The sequence below is a fragment of the Sminthopsis crassicaudata genome, chromosome 3 (assembly GCF_048593235.1).
Source record: "Sminthopsis crassicaudata isolate SCR6 chromosome 3, ASM4859323v1, whole genome shotgun sequence".
NCBI classification, from domain to species: domain Eukaryota; kingdom Metazoa; phylum Chordata; class Mammalia; order Dasyuromorphia; family Dasyuridae; genus Sminthopsis; species Sminthopsis crassicaudata.
Genome location: NC_133619.1, coordinates 579,618,563 through 579,639,650, shown reverse-complemented (window position 1 = coordinate 579,639,650; position 21,088 = coordinate 579,618,563). Strand labels below are relative to the sequence as shown.

The following is a 21,088-nucleotide window of genomic DNA, read 5'->3' as shown; positions in this document are numbered from 1 at the left end:
CACCAGCCTTGAAGTCAGGAGGACCTGAGTTCAAAAGTGACCTCAGACACTTAACACTTCCTAGCTGTGTGACCCTGGGCAAGTCACTTAACCCCAAATGCCTCTGCAAAAAAAGAAGAAGAAGAAAAAGAAGGTAAAGTCTTATTTAAGTCACAATTGTCACTGTTATCAGTAGAACTTATTCTCACTACTTTATGCTAATGAGGAGCAGGAAGAATCTAGATAATTAAAATTAACTAATGGGCAAAGAATTGGGAGGGAAGCAATAGATCTATCCAACTTAAACCCAATCTCTTATGAGGTATTCGGAAAGAGCAATAGCGATGATTAATTGTCGACTTTTAAGCTAAGAAGATCCTTAGGGATCCTTAGGTTCAACCTTTTCATTCTTCCAGGGAAGGAACTTGAAATCCAATAAGGTTTGAGGCAGAAGAAAGGAACTTGCATAAAAACATATAAAATCAAAGACAAAGTTGGGATTAGAATCCAAGTCTTTGCTCTAAGAATTACCTCCCTCCTAGGATAGGACTATTGTGAGAAACAGATAAGAAAATGGATGTGAACACTCTTTGGAAAAAACCGTCTCCTGATCAGTTATGAGTTCAGGCTTCCTAAGTTTTGTCTGTTAGTTGTAATAGCAGTGGAAGACTAGTCTGCAATCTCCAAGGAGGGCAATTCTAATACACTTTGCCAAGCTCAGCTGCATATAAGAACAGTAGCTCACTCTTCTGATGGATTTAATTTTTCTTAAGTGCTGACAGACATTCTCATTGAACTTTCACGTAGCCCTTGGAGATTGGCAATGTAAATATTACCCCCATTTGATGAATGAGGAGTCTGAAATGTCAGTGACTTGCCCCAGTTAAACAATTTGTTCCAGTTTTCCTAACTTGTGATTCAGTTCAGTTCTACACAGATTTTTGCTCTAAGTGAGATTAACGAGAAGGACTAATGTGGCTACATATAAGCAAATAAGGAATGATCTCTGTAGATAAGGGAGGAATTAGAGGTCATGGGGGTGGGGGGTAAAGGGTAGTCTGGGAAGTCTTTATGGATGAGTTGTGCCTCACCACCAGCAGATGAGGAGTATTGTTGAGGCCTTAACTAATACACGTAAAGTGGGAGGGGCCAGGATTTGATCAAGTGTTAACAAGTCAATACATTTTGCCAAAACAATCTGAAGGGAGATTAATATGAAATTGAAGCTGCAAGAGATAGCTTAGAGCCATATTACAGAAGGACTATAATCCTTATCTGAGGAGTTTTTATTTTATTCTCATGTAAATAGGGAGTCATGAATGTTTTTTGAGCAGACAATTATGCATTATTAAATATCAGAACTGAAGCTGTAGCCTACAGTTTCTGACTCCAAAGCTCAGTACTTTTTTAAATGCCACACTGCTTCAGGTAGAAGAACTTTATTGTGTGGAGATCTAGGTTGTAGAGATCTTGATTGTGTAAATTTATGAAGAGAAAGCAGAGATTATCATATGAACTTTTCTCTGCCCCTGGGTGTAAAGGGCTAGAACTGAGCAGATGCACTTAACCTAGCACTTAAGGCTAATTACCAATTGGCCAATTCTCTATTAACGCATGCTTCGAGAATGACCCTCCCCAACTATTCTGTGCTGGCTTGATCAGTTGGTGTGGACAAAGAAGGAAAAGAGAGATGAGAGGGTAGAGTAAGACTGGTAGAATCATTCTTTGGTGGTGGAGAGAGAGGAAGAAGGTGTGGAGATTCCTATATCTAATCCCCTGAGATCCCAAAAGACCAAGAATAAAGACTTTTGCTTATCCTGACTCCGGCTGATTCTTAAATATCCAGGGTCTCAACACCTGGGGACAACTTTTCAGGTTTGAAGGAAGAATTTTAGAACAAATGAAAAGCAATTCTGCTTTCTGTTCCTTGGTGAAGCTTCCCTGATTGGTGCCATTATTAACAACCATTATTGGGTTAGTACTTTATGTAAAACACTGTTCTAGGCAGTCAATCTAAGTTTAGATAAGACAGGCCTTACCCTCTTGAACATAATGGAACCTAGTTGAGGATCTAAGCTATAAATATAATTTTTATACATGATACGTGGCAAGGACATCAGAGGGTACAGTAGCCTATGGAAAACATCTTGCTGTGGCCTCTAGGCCTTGCTGACTGCCATAGTTCCTAGGGCATCATATCTTCAACTCTTCTTTATTGAGCACATTTATCAAACATGTTCCCCATGCAGAGCACTGTTTTAATAGCCACAGTTACAAAGAAACCATCCTTATCCTCAAGGAACTTACCTTCTACTATCAACTTCTTCCAGGAACCAATCCAGACGAACTCACTCTTTACCCCTTCAAGTTTACTAGTTACTTTATATACATAGATACATTTAATATTTGGTTTGTGCAATCTTGAAGATCAGTCTTTGCCTCAAATACTTTCCCCTTTCCATCCATATCATTACCAACTGAAGTCTTTCTATTTCTTCAAGAACCAAGAGTACTTTTTCTATGCCCTTTCTTTCTTATATCCTATTTCTATATAGTTATGTATTTCCTGAAAGATTGCAAGCTTTAGGGCAGGGATTGTGTTGGTTTTTATTATTTCTCTATCATATAAGGCACAGAACCTTAATGTTTCTTATATTGTTACTTAATGTTTCTTACATTGAGCTGAGGTAGAGAAGTGCCAATAAAGAACTCCCTAGAAATATCTAGAATCTTTCCTGCTGTGTCCATGTTTTATTTTCCTCATGAAACTTATCTCCCAGAATAACTGAGCTCATTAGAACCATGCCACAAGCAGTCAGAATTGGCAGCTTATTTACAGGTTGGCACAGTAATCCCTGGCTGCCCCCTGCTGTCCATCTGCTAAGGATGACAACTCTTATGTGCCTTTCTTCCTTCAGTTTCTAGCAGTTACCCAGCCCCACCTATGACTGCAGTACTCAAGTTATAGCTCTTGAAACATGCCCATGGTAAGTTTTGTCAGAAATAATTTAATAGATGCTCTCCTCCCTTTATCACTTATATATATGAGGACATCCCCAGATTTTTAAAAGATATGTCCTAACCTAGGACAGACATTGTTACCTCTGTTGTCTTTTATTTGGAGTATTAAATTAGCATCTTAACCTGCCTGCCCATCTCTAGCTTCTTCTAATCTACCCACATATTATAGCCAGATTAAGTTTCTTAATGCTTAGCTCCAGTCATGTCCCTTTCCTCCTCAGAACCTTCAGTGGTATTCTTTTGGCCTTCAGTGCCTGAAACAGAAAGTTTATCTAGGATCACAGAATTGTAGTCTTAGAAGGAATTTTGGAGTCATCTAGAACCCAGTCTTTACCTAGGCAGGCATCTGTTCCTTCTACAACATCAAGCGGTCATCCTACCTTGGTTAGAAGACTAGTGGAGCTATAGTTGATGGGACCCTGGGAGTCAGGAAGAGCTGAGTTCATGTCTTATCTCCCTCATTTAAAAATCTGTGGAACTCTCACCCAATCATTTAATCTCTCTCTATCTTCGTTTCCTTATCTGCAAAAAGAGGCTGGACTTAATGGAGGCAAAAAGAGGCTCCCTCCCCTCCTAAATCTATGCTTCTGTGATATCCAGTCAGGGGAAACCGACACCCTCCCAAGGTGGCTTATTCACTTGTAGCATTAATTGTTAGGAAATGTTTCCTTGTATCAGGACAGTAATTATCTTTATATAACTTTTAGACATTGCTCCTTTGTAGCCAAACAAAATAAGTACATGTTTTCCATAGGACAACCCTTCAAATACTTGAAGATCCCTCTCATGTTCTTCATAAATCTTTAGAGCTTTCCACACACAACACAGCAATTTTTTAGTTTTATTATTTGTACATGACGCAGTAGATAGAATGCGAGGCCTAGGCCTGGAATCAAGAAGATCTGAATGCAGCTCTAGCCTTAGTCATTAACCAGCTGTGTGATCCTGGGCAAGTCACTTAATCTCTGTTTGCCTCAGTTTTTTCATTTGTAAAATAATGATTATAATAGCACCTACTTCCAGGGTTGTCTTGAGATTCAAATGAGGTAATATTTATGAAGCTCCTAGTGCATAATAATACAATATAAATGATTATTCCCTAACTTTCCCCTTTTATCTCTCATACTAGTATTCATATTACTTTGTGTTCTTTGACCAAATTGGAGTAGCGGTCAGGCCCCAAACACTTCCCTTCGTTTACTGCACCCTAGGAATGCCATGCCATATTTACCATCTTCACCTACTTAGCAAACAGATATTAAACACTAGTTGTATGCCCAACACTGTACTCAGCTCTGCATATTCAAAGATGAGAAATGGCACTTTAAAGTCTCTCAAGAACTTCTTTCTAAAATGGCTTGGGAGAGGAGGGGCAGGAAGGGGGTGAGAGAAGCACATGTACAAATAAGTATGTTGGAAGTACTATGTAATGAGGAAAACTGAAAAACCCAGATAGTGTCTGAGAAGGAAGAAAATTTACTTTTAGCTTTGAAAAAGATGGAAAACTATAGAGAATAGTAGTACCTGACTGATTGTGAGGCTTCAAGGGAGCTAACCCAGACCTAACACCTGAGCTTGGAATTAAAGAAAGAAAATTTCTTATTTTTTTAATGTGGAAGGAAAGATGTTTCAGCTTTGGGGGTTATTACCTGTGTATACCTGTGTATATGTACCTGTGCAGGTAGAATGAAACAGAGGGCAAGCTGAGATTAGGAAACATTGACATCCATCTTGGTTGGAAAGTAGAATGTATGAAATAGAGATAATGTGATATATCTGAAAAGGTAGTTTGCAGCCATTTTGGGGAAGTCCTTGAATGCTAGGCAAAGTAGTTTATATTTTATCCTAAAGGCAATAGGAAGCCACTGAAGGTTTCTGGCTGGAGAGTTGATAATGGCCAACTGACACCCTATCCTTGCTTTAAGGCACAACTCATTCATTCATTCCTTCAAAAACTCATTAAATATCTATTATGTATAGATTACCTCATCTGGGAAGTGTCCCTGCCTTCGCTATCTCAAAATTATTTCACCCTCATCTGATCACATTGATCTTTTATATAATTCTTATTCACTGATTTTCTAACTTGTATTTGTGTGTAGATTCTATTTACCCCTTCTAAAATCAATCAATTAACATTTATTAAGTGCCTACTGTATATCAGGCATTGTACTAAGCCTTTAGGGCAAGGATAATATCCAACACTGAGAATTTAACATAGGCTTTAAATAAATATCTATTGAGTAAATGAACTAACAAGGCTATGTAACTTCATATCCTAGGCATGGGGGGGGGGGTGACCACTAAAATAGAAAAAACTAAGATCAGGCTGTTAGGGATAGAGGAATTATTTCACAGCAGAGTAATCTGAAACAGTCGTCTCCCAAATTTGTTGGCCTTCCAATCCATTATTAGTGATTTATCTGCACCAGAGCTGGAAGGAGAGGCCTTGTGCCTAGTGTGGCATGTTGCTGTCATGGAAACCCAAGTCTTTCCATCCCCATCTTCAGAGGTCATCTGTGCTGCAAGGGATAGAATGGGCTTCTCCTTTTCTGAGGCAAACTTTGCTCAAAGCCAAGATTTTCACATGCCTTACTCCCAAACCTAATGTTCTTCCCCTCCTCCTCTCTCCAGTTTTGTTTTGTTTTGTGCCTTCCCTCCCCATTTTCCTCCTCCCCAGTTATAGCCTCAAGCTTGTGCAAGGCCTAGAGAACATCCCAGACAGGGATCAGATGTAGCTGTAGCCATGACAATCCTACACTTCTCTGAGTGATCCTCCTGCTTCCCTTACAGAGTCAAACCAGAAGATGCAATGGATTTTGGGATCTCCCTCCTGTTTTATGGCCTTTATTATGGAGTCCTTGAGAGGGACTTTGCGGAAATGTGTGCAGACTACATGGCTTCTACAATAGGAGTAAGTTCATCCAGAAAAATAAATCTTCCTTTGGTGCTGTCACCAGAGAACCTTGGATAATTTCTCAGGTGTGGGAATATCAGGGTCAGACTGACCTGGACTGGGGGAAACATGATAGAAAGAACTTTGGGAGGGTGAAGAAAGAACTTTGGATTTGGAGTCAGAAGATATGAAACACTGTCATTTTCTAATTGTGTTAACATTGAACAAGTCACTTCACCAATCTAAGCCTCAGTTTCCTCATCTGTAAAATGGAGATTGTAATGATGATAACTGAAATTTATGTAAAGATTTCAGGTCTATAAAGTACTTTATATTCTCTAATTTGAATCTCACAATAACTTTAAGGTAGGACTCCTTTTCATATATTTAAGGTTTATTTTCCTCGTGATAATACCATTAGGCAAGTGGTATAAATGTTCTTATCCCCCTTTTATAAATAAGAAAGCTGAGGCTTAGAGAGAGTAACATTTTTATGGTCAAAACCTTAGAAGTGTCAGAGCTGGGATATTCACTTAAGTCTTTTTATTCCAGTTATATCACTACACTTTTCACTGACCTAGGCTGCTATCCAATAATATTTATAAACTGCTTTGCAAACAGTAAAGCACTAAATGATATCATCCATTGTGAAAATAGGCTATCAAGATAAAGGCTGAGGGTCATGGTTGAAGTCTTCAAAATCATTAAAGATTAAAAGAAATGTTAACCTGGTTTTGTTGACCAAATTTCAGAATTCTGCTTTCCAAGGGCCTAGTAGGTCAAAAAAGGGAATGGCTCTTTTGTGAAAATTGTTACATAGGCTGAAAATGTCAGTTTAAAGAATGGTTTGAATAACAACTGATACTTTTGTGGTGCTTTCCAAGGGAGGAAGTACTTTATTTAGAAGATCTCATTTAATATAATATGGAATTCAAATAACTTTGAATATTCAGCAGCCATCCCTTGCTTTCAGGATATTAATAAAATACAGTTAATTTGCCCAACTTTGCAGTTCTGCAAAGTCTTGGCCTTGAGATACCATGGGTGTTACCCTGACAAGCATTATCTTTGTAATTTTGTCTCCTTTGTCCACCATTATATATCCAATAGGGCAGAGAAGCCAGGTTTGATATTCAGAAAGATGGTACAAAGAGCCCTGAACTTGAAATCTGCTACTTCTTAGCCATATGAATGTAGTCAATCCACTTAACTCTTGAGTTTTGGCTTCCTCAGTGACAAAGTTACTTGTGCTCCCAAAATCAAAGGGCTTTTGTCATGTAACTCTTTTGTGATCTCTAAAGTGGTATGATAATAATGAACTTTTACCATTAATGTACATGATCTCTTCTAACACTTCATTATTGCAGGAGTTGTTCTAATTGTCAGTTTCTGCTAAAAATGTGAAGAAATTTTGAGTTTGGGCTGTTCCAACTGTAGATTGTATGTCCATCATCTAAGACCTATCTTAAATTAATTGTAGATAAAGTCATCATTAGATTGTGGCTATTGACAAAGGCTAGTTCCCTGGTAGTTTGAATGAAATGAAAAACTAGTAAAGTTTACTTGGCTATCACTGAGGAAAGACATTAAGCAAAGATATTCAATAAGTAGACACATTAATTCATGTGAGCACCAATTCCTAATGCTACTCTTGCTGTCATTCCATAGTCATAAGCCATAGGGAGGAAATTCAGTCTCTTTTTGGCCTTTTGTACTCAGGCAATCAGGAAGCTTTCAACAACTTGAGCCAGTTCTTCTTAGCCAATCAAGTCTCATGAAAAGTTTCAGTACTAAAATTCTTAAAGAAAAAAATTGCCTAACATGTATGGGGTAGACCCTTTGAAAAAGCAAGCTCAGTCTACCAGCCCCAGAGAAAACATTGTTCTTTTCAAAGTAGACTTCCAGGAACGATTTTGGGGGCCAGTGCAAACACATGAAGACCTATTTTCAAAGGCATAAAATAAAGGGCTTGGGATGAGCTTAAGTTGGAGAAAGATTCACATTAATGATCCTTGAAAACTTGAAGTATTTCTTTAAATAAAGAAATAAAATGAAACACTAAAAGATTGTCACCCGGTATTGTCACAGAATGGCACAGCTGGAAAAGTTCTTGAGAAATCAGCTGAACTAGTGCCCTGATTTCAGGCAGATCACTTGGCTTTCCTTAAATTCTATGATGAAAAATCCACAGTCCTCTGCACAGGAAAAATCCTGTTCCAGAGTCACTCACTCACCCTCTTAGGCTTTCTCTTCTCCAGAATAAGCCATTCTTATTCCTTGGGCTTCTCTTCCAAACACTTACTTTCTGTTCCTCTGCCTGTTTTACTTACTCTGACTCTCTCCACTCTTTCCACATTGGTTTTAAATATAGTGACTAAATCAGGAGACAGATCTCTTTCTAATGCACAGTATTCAGGACTACTTCCTAGCCAATAGTCTCATAATGTGTACCTCCAGGGATCATGTGGAGTTTTGTTTGTTTGTTGATTGGTTGGTTGGTTGATTATTTGTTGTTGTTTTTTTCATATTAGTACTTAACCAGTCACTCCAGTGAAATTTTGAATATTTTGTGATTCTTTCTAATTAGTAAAGATGAATGATCTTAGGCAAGTCTCTCCTACTTTTTTGACCTTAGTTTCTTCCTCTGTGGAGTAGAGTTGAATTAGATAGCCTCAAAATTCCACCAAGTTTTCATATTCTATTCTCTATGATTCTTCTAGAGGAAGAATTTGGAGCTGCTCTGATGATAGTTCACTTTAAAAAGTAATGAACTTTGCACAAAGCCCTGTGCTTGTATTCAATGTGGAGAATACACTTATTAGTCCAATCCTTGCCCTCATGGAGCTTATTGTCTAGGAGGAAGACTAGGATCATAAGATCTAGAAATCTGATCTTAGACATTGTCTAGCCTAATCCCCTTATTTTATAGATAAGAAACAGGACCACAGTCACATGGGTGTTAAGTAGCCAATCTAGGATTTGAACTCAAGATCTTGAGTTTACTATACTACTTCCCATGATATGTACATAAATAGCTATAATATAAAGTAAAATATAATTTAAAATGTACATAAATCACTATCACAAAAGCTGAATTAGGGTGAGTGTATAGAATAGGTCCAAAGTGTTTTTGGAAATCTGAGGAAGAAGAGATTACTTTGGACTGGGTAATTGAAAAGAAAGCTTCATATAGAATGGATGGGTAATATCTGCTGTAGATTTTGTTAAAAGAGTATAATTTCAATAGGTAGAGAATGTGAAGAAGGTAGGGTAGGGTAGAAGCATAGAATAGATGGCAAACAGTTTGAGTTGGAGTGGAATTTGACTTTGATAAGAAATTCAAAAAATGAGGGAAGGAGAATACTTCCCATGCATGTCCTCCAAGTAGGTACTATAGAGAATAGCCACACACACACACACACACACACACCCCCCCACACACACACCACCCCACACACACACACACACGAGTAGTGCTGGTGTACTCAAAAATTCACAGGAAACAAAATCCAAGAAACAAATCAGTAATAAAATCCACAGTATTGGGTTGTTGTCTTGTTCCCCTTCAAAAACAAAGGACAGTCATCAGGGAGGTAATGTAAGTGAATTGGATTTAGGTGAGGGAGGGCTGTGCAAGGTCAGCTGCCTCATTTTCCCCTCCAAAGCCATCTGGGTCCAATGGCCTGGGATGAAATGGGAGACCTTGGCCTTTTTAAGCTAAATTCTTCAACAGGTCTCATTGACAGAGGCTATACCCATTCAGTGTTTAAGGTTAGGTAGCAATTAAAGCAAAGAATTTTTTTTTTTTTTTTTTAAATCTGGGAGAGGAAGAACCTCAGGATTTCTGGGCAAATGCTCAAAATTCAGAGTAACAGATATAAGAAACTAAAGCTTCTAAAATGAGAGTTTTTAAAAAGGCTATGATCTGTGAATGTTTGAGGTTTGTTTTTTTGTTTTGTTTTTTTGTTTTTTGATTAATTTTATAGTTATAACATTTTTGACAGTACATATTGCATAGGTAATGTTTTACATTATCCCTTGTACTCCCTTCTGTTCCGAATTTTCCCTTCCTTCCCTCCACCCCCTCCCCTAGATGGCAGGTATTCCCATACATATTAAATATGTTATAGTATATCCTAGATACAATATATATGTGCAGAACCGAATTGTGTTGTTGTTGTTGCAAAGGAAGAATTGGATTCAGAAGGTAAAAATAACCTGGGAAGAAAAACAAAAATAGAAGAATCTAGTCTTTTAACAAAGAAGCAGAGTTAAAACAAATTAAATCCATAACAGTGAAATATACAAGGGGTATGTCTTTTCATACCTTGTTTCTATAGAAATTTAATCAGTCATGCATTGATTAGAGTTTTCTTTCATAGTTGTTTTTCTTTATAGTATTACTGTCAGAAATCCTTAAGAATCTCTAGTCTAATGAGACAAATTGGACTTCATGTTTATTACTGAGATTTGGTAGTATGAAACCTTTGAGTGGCCTATGACTCTACCTGGATATACTTTTATTTAAAAAAAAAAATCGGTGATGGAAAATGTAGTGATATAGGATTAAATGTTAAGAAAGTATACTCATATGAATATAGAGTAAGGTGTCAAGCATTTGAGAAACAAAAAGAGTTTCAATTATTGGGGTACACTACAGTCACCTACACAAAAAGAATGGCATAGAGTAATGACAGGTCATTTCCATGCTCCAGACATCTATAGAAAGCTGAGTAGACAATAACTTCCAAATCTTGCCGTATTGGTAATTACTTGGTCTCTTACACTGAAAAGGGGAAATTCTCTTCTGGACTTCATTCTTAAGAGAGAAGTTGGTGGATGGGGTTGTAGAAATGATGGGGACCTTGAGAGGAAATGACCACTTCATGCTAGACTTTGGGAAAGCACATTTCACAGAGTTCAGGAGAAAAATAAGATCCCATGGAGTAAATGTTTCAAGGAACATCAGTCTAAGGATAGGAAATGATGAAAAATAAAATTCTGAGGGCTCAAAAGAATTCAAATTAGGCAATTTAAATTAAGAGGAAAAATTAAATTTGTCTGAAGAGGTAAATGTAGTTATTGATAGAACTGAATAGTTCAGTTATAGAACTGGATCATTAAATAACCTTGGTTTATACTTACATATATTGTATTTAATTTATACTTTAACATATTTAACATGTATTGGTCAACCTTCCATGGGGGTGGGGGGAGGAGGGGAAAAATTGGAACAAAAGGTTTGGCAATTGTCAATGCTGTAAAATTACCCATGCATATATCTGGTAAATAAAAAAATAAATAAATAAACTTAAGATGGACACAAGACCAACTGATATATGACTGTAAAAGAGCTTGTAACAACCCTGTAAAAATAGGCAGGAAGAAAACAGACAATTGATAAGGAGAAACTGAAGATAAATAAAAGAAAAAAGATGATAGAAGGGCCATCTTCTGGAGAAGACAGGGTGAAATTAGATCACTTCTGCAGATAGAGAGATTTTCCTTGGCAAAAGCAGGGCCACTTCATGAGGCAAGGGTGAAATAAGAGATAGTGGGGGAAGGCATCTGTGAAATTAGTTTAGGGGTAGGTGAGACTAAAATTCAGATGAACTGAGACTGTCAAGGGACACTAAAGATGACAAAAATAATTTATTTTAAATTAAATTGGAATAAAAAGGATAGGAGTTGAAATGAAGATAACTGACAACCCAGGGAAAAAAATTGTTGCTCAGTTTTGTTTTTATTTCTGTTTTCTCTGCAAAGAATAATGTCCTTTGTGCAAAACAAAAATAACTGATGGTGATTCAAAACCCAAAATAAATAAAGAGATAGCAAGAGAGCAACTAACTTCTCTTAATGAATTGGCATTACCCGGTCTAAATGAGGTACATATATCCTTGGGTCCTGAAAGGACAGGCAAATATTATGCTGACTTACTGTCAGTGGTATTTGAAAGGTCTGAGTAAAAGGAGAAGTACTAAAAAATAAAATTAGAGAAGGGGAAATGTCTGGATTTTCACACACTCAGGAAAGAAGGGCAGGGCACAAAGTAAGTAATCTGCAAATTCTAGACCAGTGAATTTGACTATAATCTTAACTGGACCCCCATTGTAGCAAGGCAATTTTTGTTATTCTTTCCTAATTAATTCATTATCCCATTCATCATAGTAGCTTTTCAAAATATTTTCATGTCTATAGCTTCTTTTAATCCCACTCTCAGCTGAGAAATGCACTTTATTTCAGGGAAAAATTGAAGTTATTCCTCTTCTCATCCTCAAAAAAACCCTCACTTGATCCATCCATCCCTACTATCATTCCTTTCTTAACTCTTTGATTGTTCCTCCTCAGAATCCTTCATTGAATTTCCAAGGTGGGAGGGATAGCTAATAGTGAATGGGTGAATCAGAATCCAAAAGATCTTCACAAGTTAGTCATTGGATAAGTGTACAAAAAATCAGCTTTACAACAATAAGATGGGAAAGTATAGTAAGGTAACAGTTCTGAAAACAATCTAAGGATTTTAATGAATTGTAAATTCCTTATGAATCAGCAGTACCATTGATATGGCAGCCATTGTCAGGGAGGACCTGCTTTAGACAAGGGATTAGATTTCTTGGAGAGGGAAGTTCCAGAAAAGCAGATTTAGGTTTGACATCAGGAATGATTTCCTTACAATTAGAATCCAAAAGTTCACTGGGTGTCCTCAAAAGGTGCCAGATAACTACTTGTCAGGTAAAATGAGAATTTCTTTCATGTAGAGGTTGAGCTAGATGACCACTGAGACCCCTTCATATTCTTAGTAAATGATTCCATGAGATAGGAAATGATAGGTGACTAGAGCCCTATTGTTTTGTGTTTTGTTTTTTTTTTTTTGTTTTGTTTTTTTTTAGCAGCATATGCATGATTGATTGACAGGTGTTTGGAGAGAATATTATAATAGTCCAGGTGAAATGAGCAGGGCTGAGTAGTGGAAAGTAATGGAAGTAGAGAAAATGGAGATTGTCCAGAAGACGTTACAGAGTCAATAGCGTTGATTACAACATTATTAAAAACTGAAGTTTACTACCTTAGGAGTGTTTGGGATCATGTATTCATAGGATCATAGCTTTAGCACAAGAAGGGACCCCATCATTTTATAAGTACCGAATTAAAGCATGTAGACATTAAATGACTTGTCCAAGGTAGTAAGTGGCTATCTTTACAATCTACTCCTAGAAGTCTTTTCATTCATTCAGCAAACATTATGCACTTAGCAAAAGTGTATTAAATGAATGGAGAATTTGCTAGGTCATGAATATAAAGGAAAGAGCCTTCTTAAAGGCATAGCAAATAAGGCTGAGGCCTCAAGTTTTGGCAGTCATTAACTTACTGAGCTTGGTGACACAGAAAGACATAGGAAATTACTTGACCAGCTGAGACTATGTACATGTGGACCTCAAAATAGTTCAGAAACATGTTCTGCTATGGGAAAAAATTACCCAGTGTGATTTTTCTTTTCTTTTCTTTTTTTTTTTTTTTTTTTTGCTGAGGCAATTGGGGTTAAGTGACTTGCCCAGGGTCACACAGCTAGAAAGTGTTAAGTGCCTGAGATCAAATTTGAACTCAGGTCCTCCTGACTTTAGGACCGGTGCGCTATCTACTGTATTACCTAGTTGCCCCTAGAGTAGGCATTTTTCATAAGACCCTCATCAGTTTCCTGGATTGAGCCTTTGATGTGTTGGCCCGTTTAATTACCACAACTGAAAAAAATCTTATCAGGGTCTCTTCTCCCTTTCCTTCTCCATGGGCTACTGAAGGAACTTTCCAATTATGAACAGCTCTCAAATGTTGCTGCTTCTTTGTTTTTTATGTCCCACATTGGGTGCCATTTGTTAGGGGAACCACCTGATAGTGCCTTTTGGGGATCTAATTCTGACAAGCAAAACAGATCCTTTCATGTGAAAGGATGATGACAATATCAGGAGACTGAAAGGCAGTTGCATTCTGTGACCCCTCTCCTCTTCCCTCTTGCCTATGATTTATTTCATTCCCAATCCACAAGCAACTTCTGGGTCAGTAAAGGCTGATTTGCAATTCCTTCAGGAGTGTTATGATTCACAGCTGTTGGGGCTTTTGGAGAACTGACCCGCCCCTTAACACCCTACTATACTTCCCTAAATAGTCTTGAGCCTTGGCAGCCTCTGAGAAGCATTCATATTAAATATAGTGAAATGTTTGCAAAGTCCCCAATGAGTGCCACATGTAGGAAGTACAGACGACCAAGAAAATTAGTATGGGCTTTAGGAGACTAGAACAGCTTGCTTCCTAGATGCATAGATCTGAGCCGTAAGCCAAGCTAATTGCTTACCTTCCTGGAGAAGGCCAGCTTTTTTCTGACCAGACCAAGGTCTTTTTTCTTCCTTGTTTGTAAGCTCAACAGGGTCAAGCTATATGTTTTATTGTTTTGAAAGAGCAGCTCTTTTTGTAATGACAAGGAAATTGAATGGATGCCCATCAATGTCAGAATGGCAAATACATTATATGAATGTAATAGAATATTATTGTTGTATAAGAAATGATGAACAGGCTGATTTCAGAAAAGCTTGAAAGACTTACATGAAGTGATTCAGGATGAAGTAAACTGAAGAACATTGTACACAGTACCAGCAAGATTATGTGATAATCAACCATGATAGACTTAGCTCTTCTCAGAAATATAGAAATCCAAGACAGTTCCAGTAGATGGAGAATGCCATCCGTATCCAGAGAGAGGAGGCTGAATATGGATCAGAGCATAGTATTATTTACACCTTTTTGGGGAGTGGGGTTGTTTCTTCTTTCTTTCTTGTATGTTTTTGTTTTTGTTTTGTTTTATTTTTTTAATTTGGTCTAATTTTTTTTTAACAACATAATAAATATGGAAATAATATCTGGCATTAAGACAGTATCTGGCATTTTGGTACTATATAAATATTTATTCCCTTCCCCCAGAGAGGATTAAGAGGATTGTACATGTGTAACTTGTATCAGATTACTTTCAGTCTAAGGGAAGAGAGTGGAGGGGAGAGAAGGAAAGAAGATTTGGAACACAAAATCTTTCAGAAATGAATGTTAAAAACTATCTTTACTTCTATTTGGAAAAATAAAATACTTTTGAGAAAGAAAAAAGACAAGTTATTCAACTTGGGATTCCCAATTACTAGAATAGTGATTGCACATAGTAGTAAATATTTATTGAATGAATGATGTGTGTCTGGGACAGAATTCTGCTAGTGCCAGTTAAAATGGGAAAATAGCAGAACCTAGAGTGGGGGAGGGGGAAGGGACAAACCTGGTGGGCTGTCCATTGTACTTTTTGAGAAATGCCTAGAAAAATAGATCTTTTCTTTCACCCTTTCACACATGTCATCATATAAAACTCTGAGAAATGCTCAAATGGGCATTGCCATCTGGGGCTACTTCTATTTACTAGGCATGAAACCTGCAGAGATACTTCTTCACCCTTTTCATTAATTAATTCTAAAACACTAGGTTTTGCTATCTCACCTCGGAAGTGTAGTCTTTATCTAGTGACAAGCCTGATCTTCTATTTGGCACAAAAACTTTGGCTTCTCCACTTCCTGCTTTAGTCATTTCCTCCTCCTTAAGCAAGCTGGCAGCCACCCTCCCTTCCTCCACTGACTCATTATTTTTTATGCCATTAGTGTGGATGCTTGAGCAACAGGACTTTTACAGCTTAAGACATAGGCCAGCCTCAGCCTTTCTGGCAGGTGAACTTACGGAATGGACTGCTGTGTCTGAGCACCAGAGAGTGCTGAACCTGAATTCAGGAAAACTTAGGTTCAAATGTGGCTAACATACTTAACTTTTTGTGTAGCCTTGGACAAATCACTTAACCTGTTTGCCTCTGTTTCCCCAATGGCAAAATAAGAATAATAATAGTACCTTCCTTAGAGAGTTGTTGTGAAGATCAAATGAAATATTTACTTAAGACAGTACCTGGAACTCTGTAGGTACTATATAAATTGTTTATTCCCTTTCCCCAGAGAGGTTTAATGTTTGATCATTGATATTAATGCCATGAGCATCCTGCTTACTTTGTGAACATTCCCTACATGGAACAAAAAAGTGGGGAAGAAAAAAAAAATTTTTTTAAGCTTATATATGTTAGTCATTGTGCTAAGCAACGAAAATGTAAAGACATAAAGTAAGACAGTCCCTATCTCCAAGGTACTTACATTCAGATGAGATCCAGTAGGAGACTGTGTAGGCAGAAAGAGGCATTTTGTTCTGTGAAGTTATAGGAATGATAAGTTGATGCATGGAGTAGTCAATTGTTTTACACTTTTCAAAAACAATGATGCAATTGATTTTACTGCTCTAGCCAGTACAAGAGTTGGAACGAGAAACTCAGGGATTGGAGCTATATGCAAGTAGCAGCAAAAAGTTGGCAAAGTGGTCTGGGTGGACTACTGAATGGGATAGGAAGCATAGTCTGGGCTGATCTGTGTCCTATTCAGGTTATTTGTCCTTTCTTTCCCTCTCTCCCCCCCTGCTGTTTTTTGAAATAAGTTGAGCTTCTCTAAACAGTATAACTGTCGTGCATGGGATGCAGATAAGTATTTGAAATAACAAACAAAGGGATAAAGTTACAAAAAGCTTAAAAACACTCTTTAAGATGGTTAGTAGTCATGGGCTGTCATGAAATGTCAGAGGAGTTGTCTGATTTTTTTTTTCTTTTTAACCTCTTCCTTCTATCACTGATCCAATTCTTTTAGTTCTTTTTCTTAACATATTCTAGTCCAAAGCTAATACTACTAGAAGTGTAATGGGAACATTGTAGTGTAATAGAACACTGAACCTAGGAGAGACTACATTCTGTTCTTCCACTAACACTAATATGTGATCCATTGGCAAGTCACTTAAATCTCTCTAATATTTAGTTGCCTCTTCTTTGTAATAGAGATAATACTTTTTAGCACTCTGGAATTTTATTATTATTAGTAATAATAATAATCATTTACATAAAATTTTAAGGTTTACAGTGTTTCTACCCTGTATCTTATTAAGTTTAGTTCAATTAGAGGTACTGCTACACACCTCTTAAATTGGCTAAGGTGACAGGAAAAGATAATGATGAATCTCGGAGGGAATGTGGGAAAACTGGGACATTAATACATTGTTGGTGGAGTTGTGAATTCATCCAGCTGTTCTGGAGAGCAGTTTAGAACTGTGTCAAACTGCATACCCTTTGATCCAGCAGTGCTTGTATCCCAAAGAGATCATAAAACAGGGGAAAGAACCCACATGTACAAAAATATTTGTGGCAGCCCTTTTTGTAGTGGCTAGAAACTGGTAACTGAATGGATGCCCATCAATTAGAGAATGGCTGAACATGTTATGGTATATGAATGTTATGGAATATTATTGTAATGTAAAAAAAAAACAACCAGCAGGATGATTTCAGAAAGGCCTGGAGAGACTTACATGAACTGATGTTAAGTGAAATGAGCAGAACCAGGAGATCATTGGTCACAACAACAGCAAGATTATATGATGATCAATTCTGATGGACATAACTTTTCAGCACTGAGATGATTCAGGCCACTTCCAATGGTCTTGTGATGAAAAGATCTATCTATACTCAGAAAATTGTAGAGACTGTGTGGCTCACAACATAGTATTTTAACTTTTGTTGTTGTTGTTGTTTGCTTGCATTCATTTTTTTTCTTTTTGATCTGATTTTTCTTGTGTAGCATGATAATTGTGAAAATATACATGTTTAGCATATATTGGATTGCTTGCCATCTAGGGGAGGGAATGGGGACAAAGTAAGGAAAAAATTTGGAACACCAGGTTTTGCAGGGGTGAATGGTGAAATTATCTATACATATGTTTTTAAAATAAAAAGCTTTAATTATTTAAAAAAAGAAAATTATGTATATGTTTTGAAAATAAAGTTTTAATAATAATAAAAAACCGTTTAGCTCATATGTATTTGGTTATGTAGCATAAATTTATAGTGAACCCAGTTAGAATGGTTTATCATTTCCTCTACTTCCCCCCCCCCTTTTTTTTTTTTTTTTTTTTTTTGTTTAGTGAAGACTTCTTAGGGAAGGAAAGACATGTTGAAAGTGATCCAATGCTGGAAGTTGTCTGGGCACAATCAGTGATATGCCAAAGAGTCAAGGGATTTGAGAAGAGGACAACATGAACTTGAACTGTTCCACCAAGGGTTTAATATGGAGAAAAGAGAAGTAGCTGATGCAGATATGATGGGCTAGGAGAGAACTGAGATCTAGAGATTGGACATCACGGTGTGAAAAGTGAGGTTTAGTATAGATAGGTAGAGGGAGAGTTGGAAATCCACTTACTTGAGCTCAAATAAGGGAATTTCAAAGTTCTTGAACATTGAGATTATGCATTTATGAGTGCTGAAAAGATCAAGGAAATGACCATCTTTGTATACAGCTGAAGTGGGTTAGATGAATAGTTCATCAGAGGTGAAATAGGCTGAGGAGCTGGGAGGTTAGAACATTTGAGAGAGTATCAATATATATGTTAAAGTCCCTAGCAAGAAGTCAGAGTTGGGGAAGAGAAAAATATTATAAATATTCTGGAAGTATATTGAAAATATACAGGAAATACAAAAGCTACCCGAATTTTATTTGGATAGAAGATGTTGGTTGTGTGGACTTTAAAGAAGAAGAAGTTGTTGAGTAATGGTGGTAAGGGGAGAACCTGGAATTGGTGATTGGGAGTAAACTTTTGTTTACTTTTATACCCCAACCACTAAACCAAAAGAAACGAGTGTAACTGGAGCTGGAAAGGGTGACCAGGAAGATTATGTCATCAGGGGAAGCCAGTCTCAGAGCCAGAAGATTGAAGGAATGGGAAAGGAAAAGATCTAAGAAGAAATTAAGTTTGTTGCCAATATAACAGGCATTCCAGAGGGCACAGTGGAAGCATTGGTTGAGATTTTGGGGTAGATGGGTTGAGGGGAATGGAATAAGGAATCAGGTGGTGAGAAATGTAGAGTGGGGTTTGGTTGCTAATCTGCAGGGATTAGAAATCATTGGTTACATAAAAGGGGCACTGGATTTCAAGTCAGAAGTTCTGCTATTTATCTTCATGAAATTGTAGGTCATCTTGCTTCTCTTATCTCTTGGTGAAGGCATAGATAAGATAGTCCTGTTTCAAATATAAATATAAAATCTTGTTAGAGCAGGGCTCTGTTGAAGAAGTAGTAAAATTAAATTATCTCTCAGATCCCATTCATCTCTGAGATTCTGTAATTCTATATTCCAATACTGGAGTGTGATTCTGATCAAACCATTCCTCCTCTGTAGGTCTCAGTTTTGTCATCTGCAAAATAAGGGAGTTTAAGGAGAAAAGCTATTTCCTAAGGTCCCATACAGAACTAAAATTCTGTGAAAAGAGATAAATATTAAAATAATAATTTTGTGAGATAATGTCTAAAAATATACATTGACAAATATTTTAGGTTTGTTATAAAATTTGTAATATTAAAAGCCACCTGTACTACTACCTTTACAAAATGAAGGGGTTGAACTAGATAGTCTTTTTTTTTTTTTTTTTCTTAATTAATTTTGTAATTATAATTTTTTTACAACATTCTCCCTTGTACTCACTTCTGTTCCGAATCTTCCCCTCCTTCCCTCTACCCCCTCCCCTAGATGACAGGCAATACATCCATACATGTTAAATGTGTTCTTGTATATCCTAGATACAATATATGTGTGCAAAATCGAATTTCTTGTTGCACAGGAAGAATTGGATTCAGAAGGTAAAAGTAAAGGAAGAAAGACAATAGTGCGAACAGTTTATACTCAATTCCCAGTGTTCCTTCTCTGGGTGTAGCTGATTCTGTCCATCATTGATCAACTGGAACTGAATTAGATCAATCAGAATACATCTTCAACAGTACATTGTTGAAGTGTATAATGATCTCCTGGTTCTGCTCCTTTCACTCAGCATCATGAACTAGATAGTCTTTAAGGTCTTTCCTGTTCTAAAACCTCTGGTGCCATGTTTCTCTCTATAAAGTTCTTGCATTTCCTCTTTCCCTTTGATAAGGTAAAGGAGACCTGCTCCTTCTCTGAATTTATTCCTGAAAGCTCTTTGTAAAAATGGAAAGAATTTATTGTTTTTCTTTTGTCCCACCTGAAAACACAGCATTAACTAGGGCTTAGCTATGATTAGTTCCTTTTTTTTTTTTCCCCACATCAAATTCTATTTTTTCTCTCCCACTTCCATTATCTCCTTTGCTAGTGAAAGAAAAAAAAAGTGCATAGTCAAGCAGAATTGATTTCCACATCAAAGCCAAAAATGTCTTCATATTTAGTCCATCACTTCTCTTTTAGGAGATGGAAGATATTTCTAGCGGAAACTCTATCCTGCCATATCTATCTTTTGGCCAATGACCAATTCTTCATAGCCTCTTCTGATCGTCTTGTTCTTATAATAATGAAATGTCACTGTGCTATAGAGATTAAAGGCACCTTAAAGATCATCTTCATTTTAATGATGAATCCAGGGTCCAGAGAGCACAAGTATCACACAGAAGAGAGTTAGTGTCATCATTAGGACTAGAATTCATTTCAGCTTATAAGACTCATTAGTGTCTACAACAGGCAGTGTGTTCCTCATGTGACACTAGAGATGAAAAATTTACAAGTGACAGTTTCTGCCTTTGATGAGTTTGCAGTTTAGTAAGGAAGGATGTAGGTATACAGGGGGTGTTAGAGCAATTTTTTTTAGTTGTGAACAATTTGAGAAGGAAAATAGCAGTTTTAATCTGGAGAACTTGGTATCATGAACAAGTCAAATTGGACTTAAATTCAATAAACCTGGCTCCCATCCTATTGGAAAATCCAGTGTTTCCCCCTGTATTCTAAAGTGATGCTAGTTTTAGATTTGGGGCTGGGAGATTCTAAGGGATTTTCCCTTGGAACTATATCAATGCTATTTCCCTTTATGCTCTCAGATTCTAAAATACTTCCCAGGATAAACCCTCCAACACCCCAAGAAAATAAGCCTCTTTATGACTTTGGTAGAATCCACAATTGATTGGTGAATAGGACACATTTCCTTTCTGTGGATTCTTCTTTGGAATGGGCATTACTGGCTTACATTGCTCTCTCCCCAGTGCCCCTATAGAAATGGTTCCAGACAGACTAGTTTTTTTAA

The 21,088-nt window shown here is 37.1% G+C and overlaps 1 protein-coding gene across 2 annotated transcripts in view; it reads left to right on the top strand.

Moving 5' to 3' along the window:
* Positions 1-21,088, top strand: part of RNF121 (ring finger protein 121) — a 121,500-nt gene that overhangs the window by 88,672 nt on the left and 11,740 nt on the right. For both annotated transcript variants that reach the window (XM_074304939.1, XM_074304938.1), the window contains one exon: positions 5,794-5,914. In XM_074304939.1, coding sequence (XP_074161040.1) covers positions 5,794-5,914 — 121 coding nt within the window. The remainder of the gene's footprint in view (positions 1-5,793; positions 5,915-21,088) is intronic.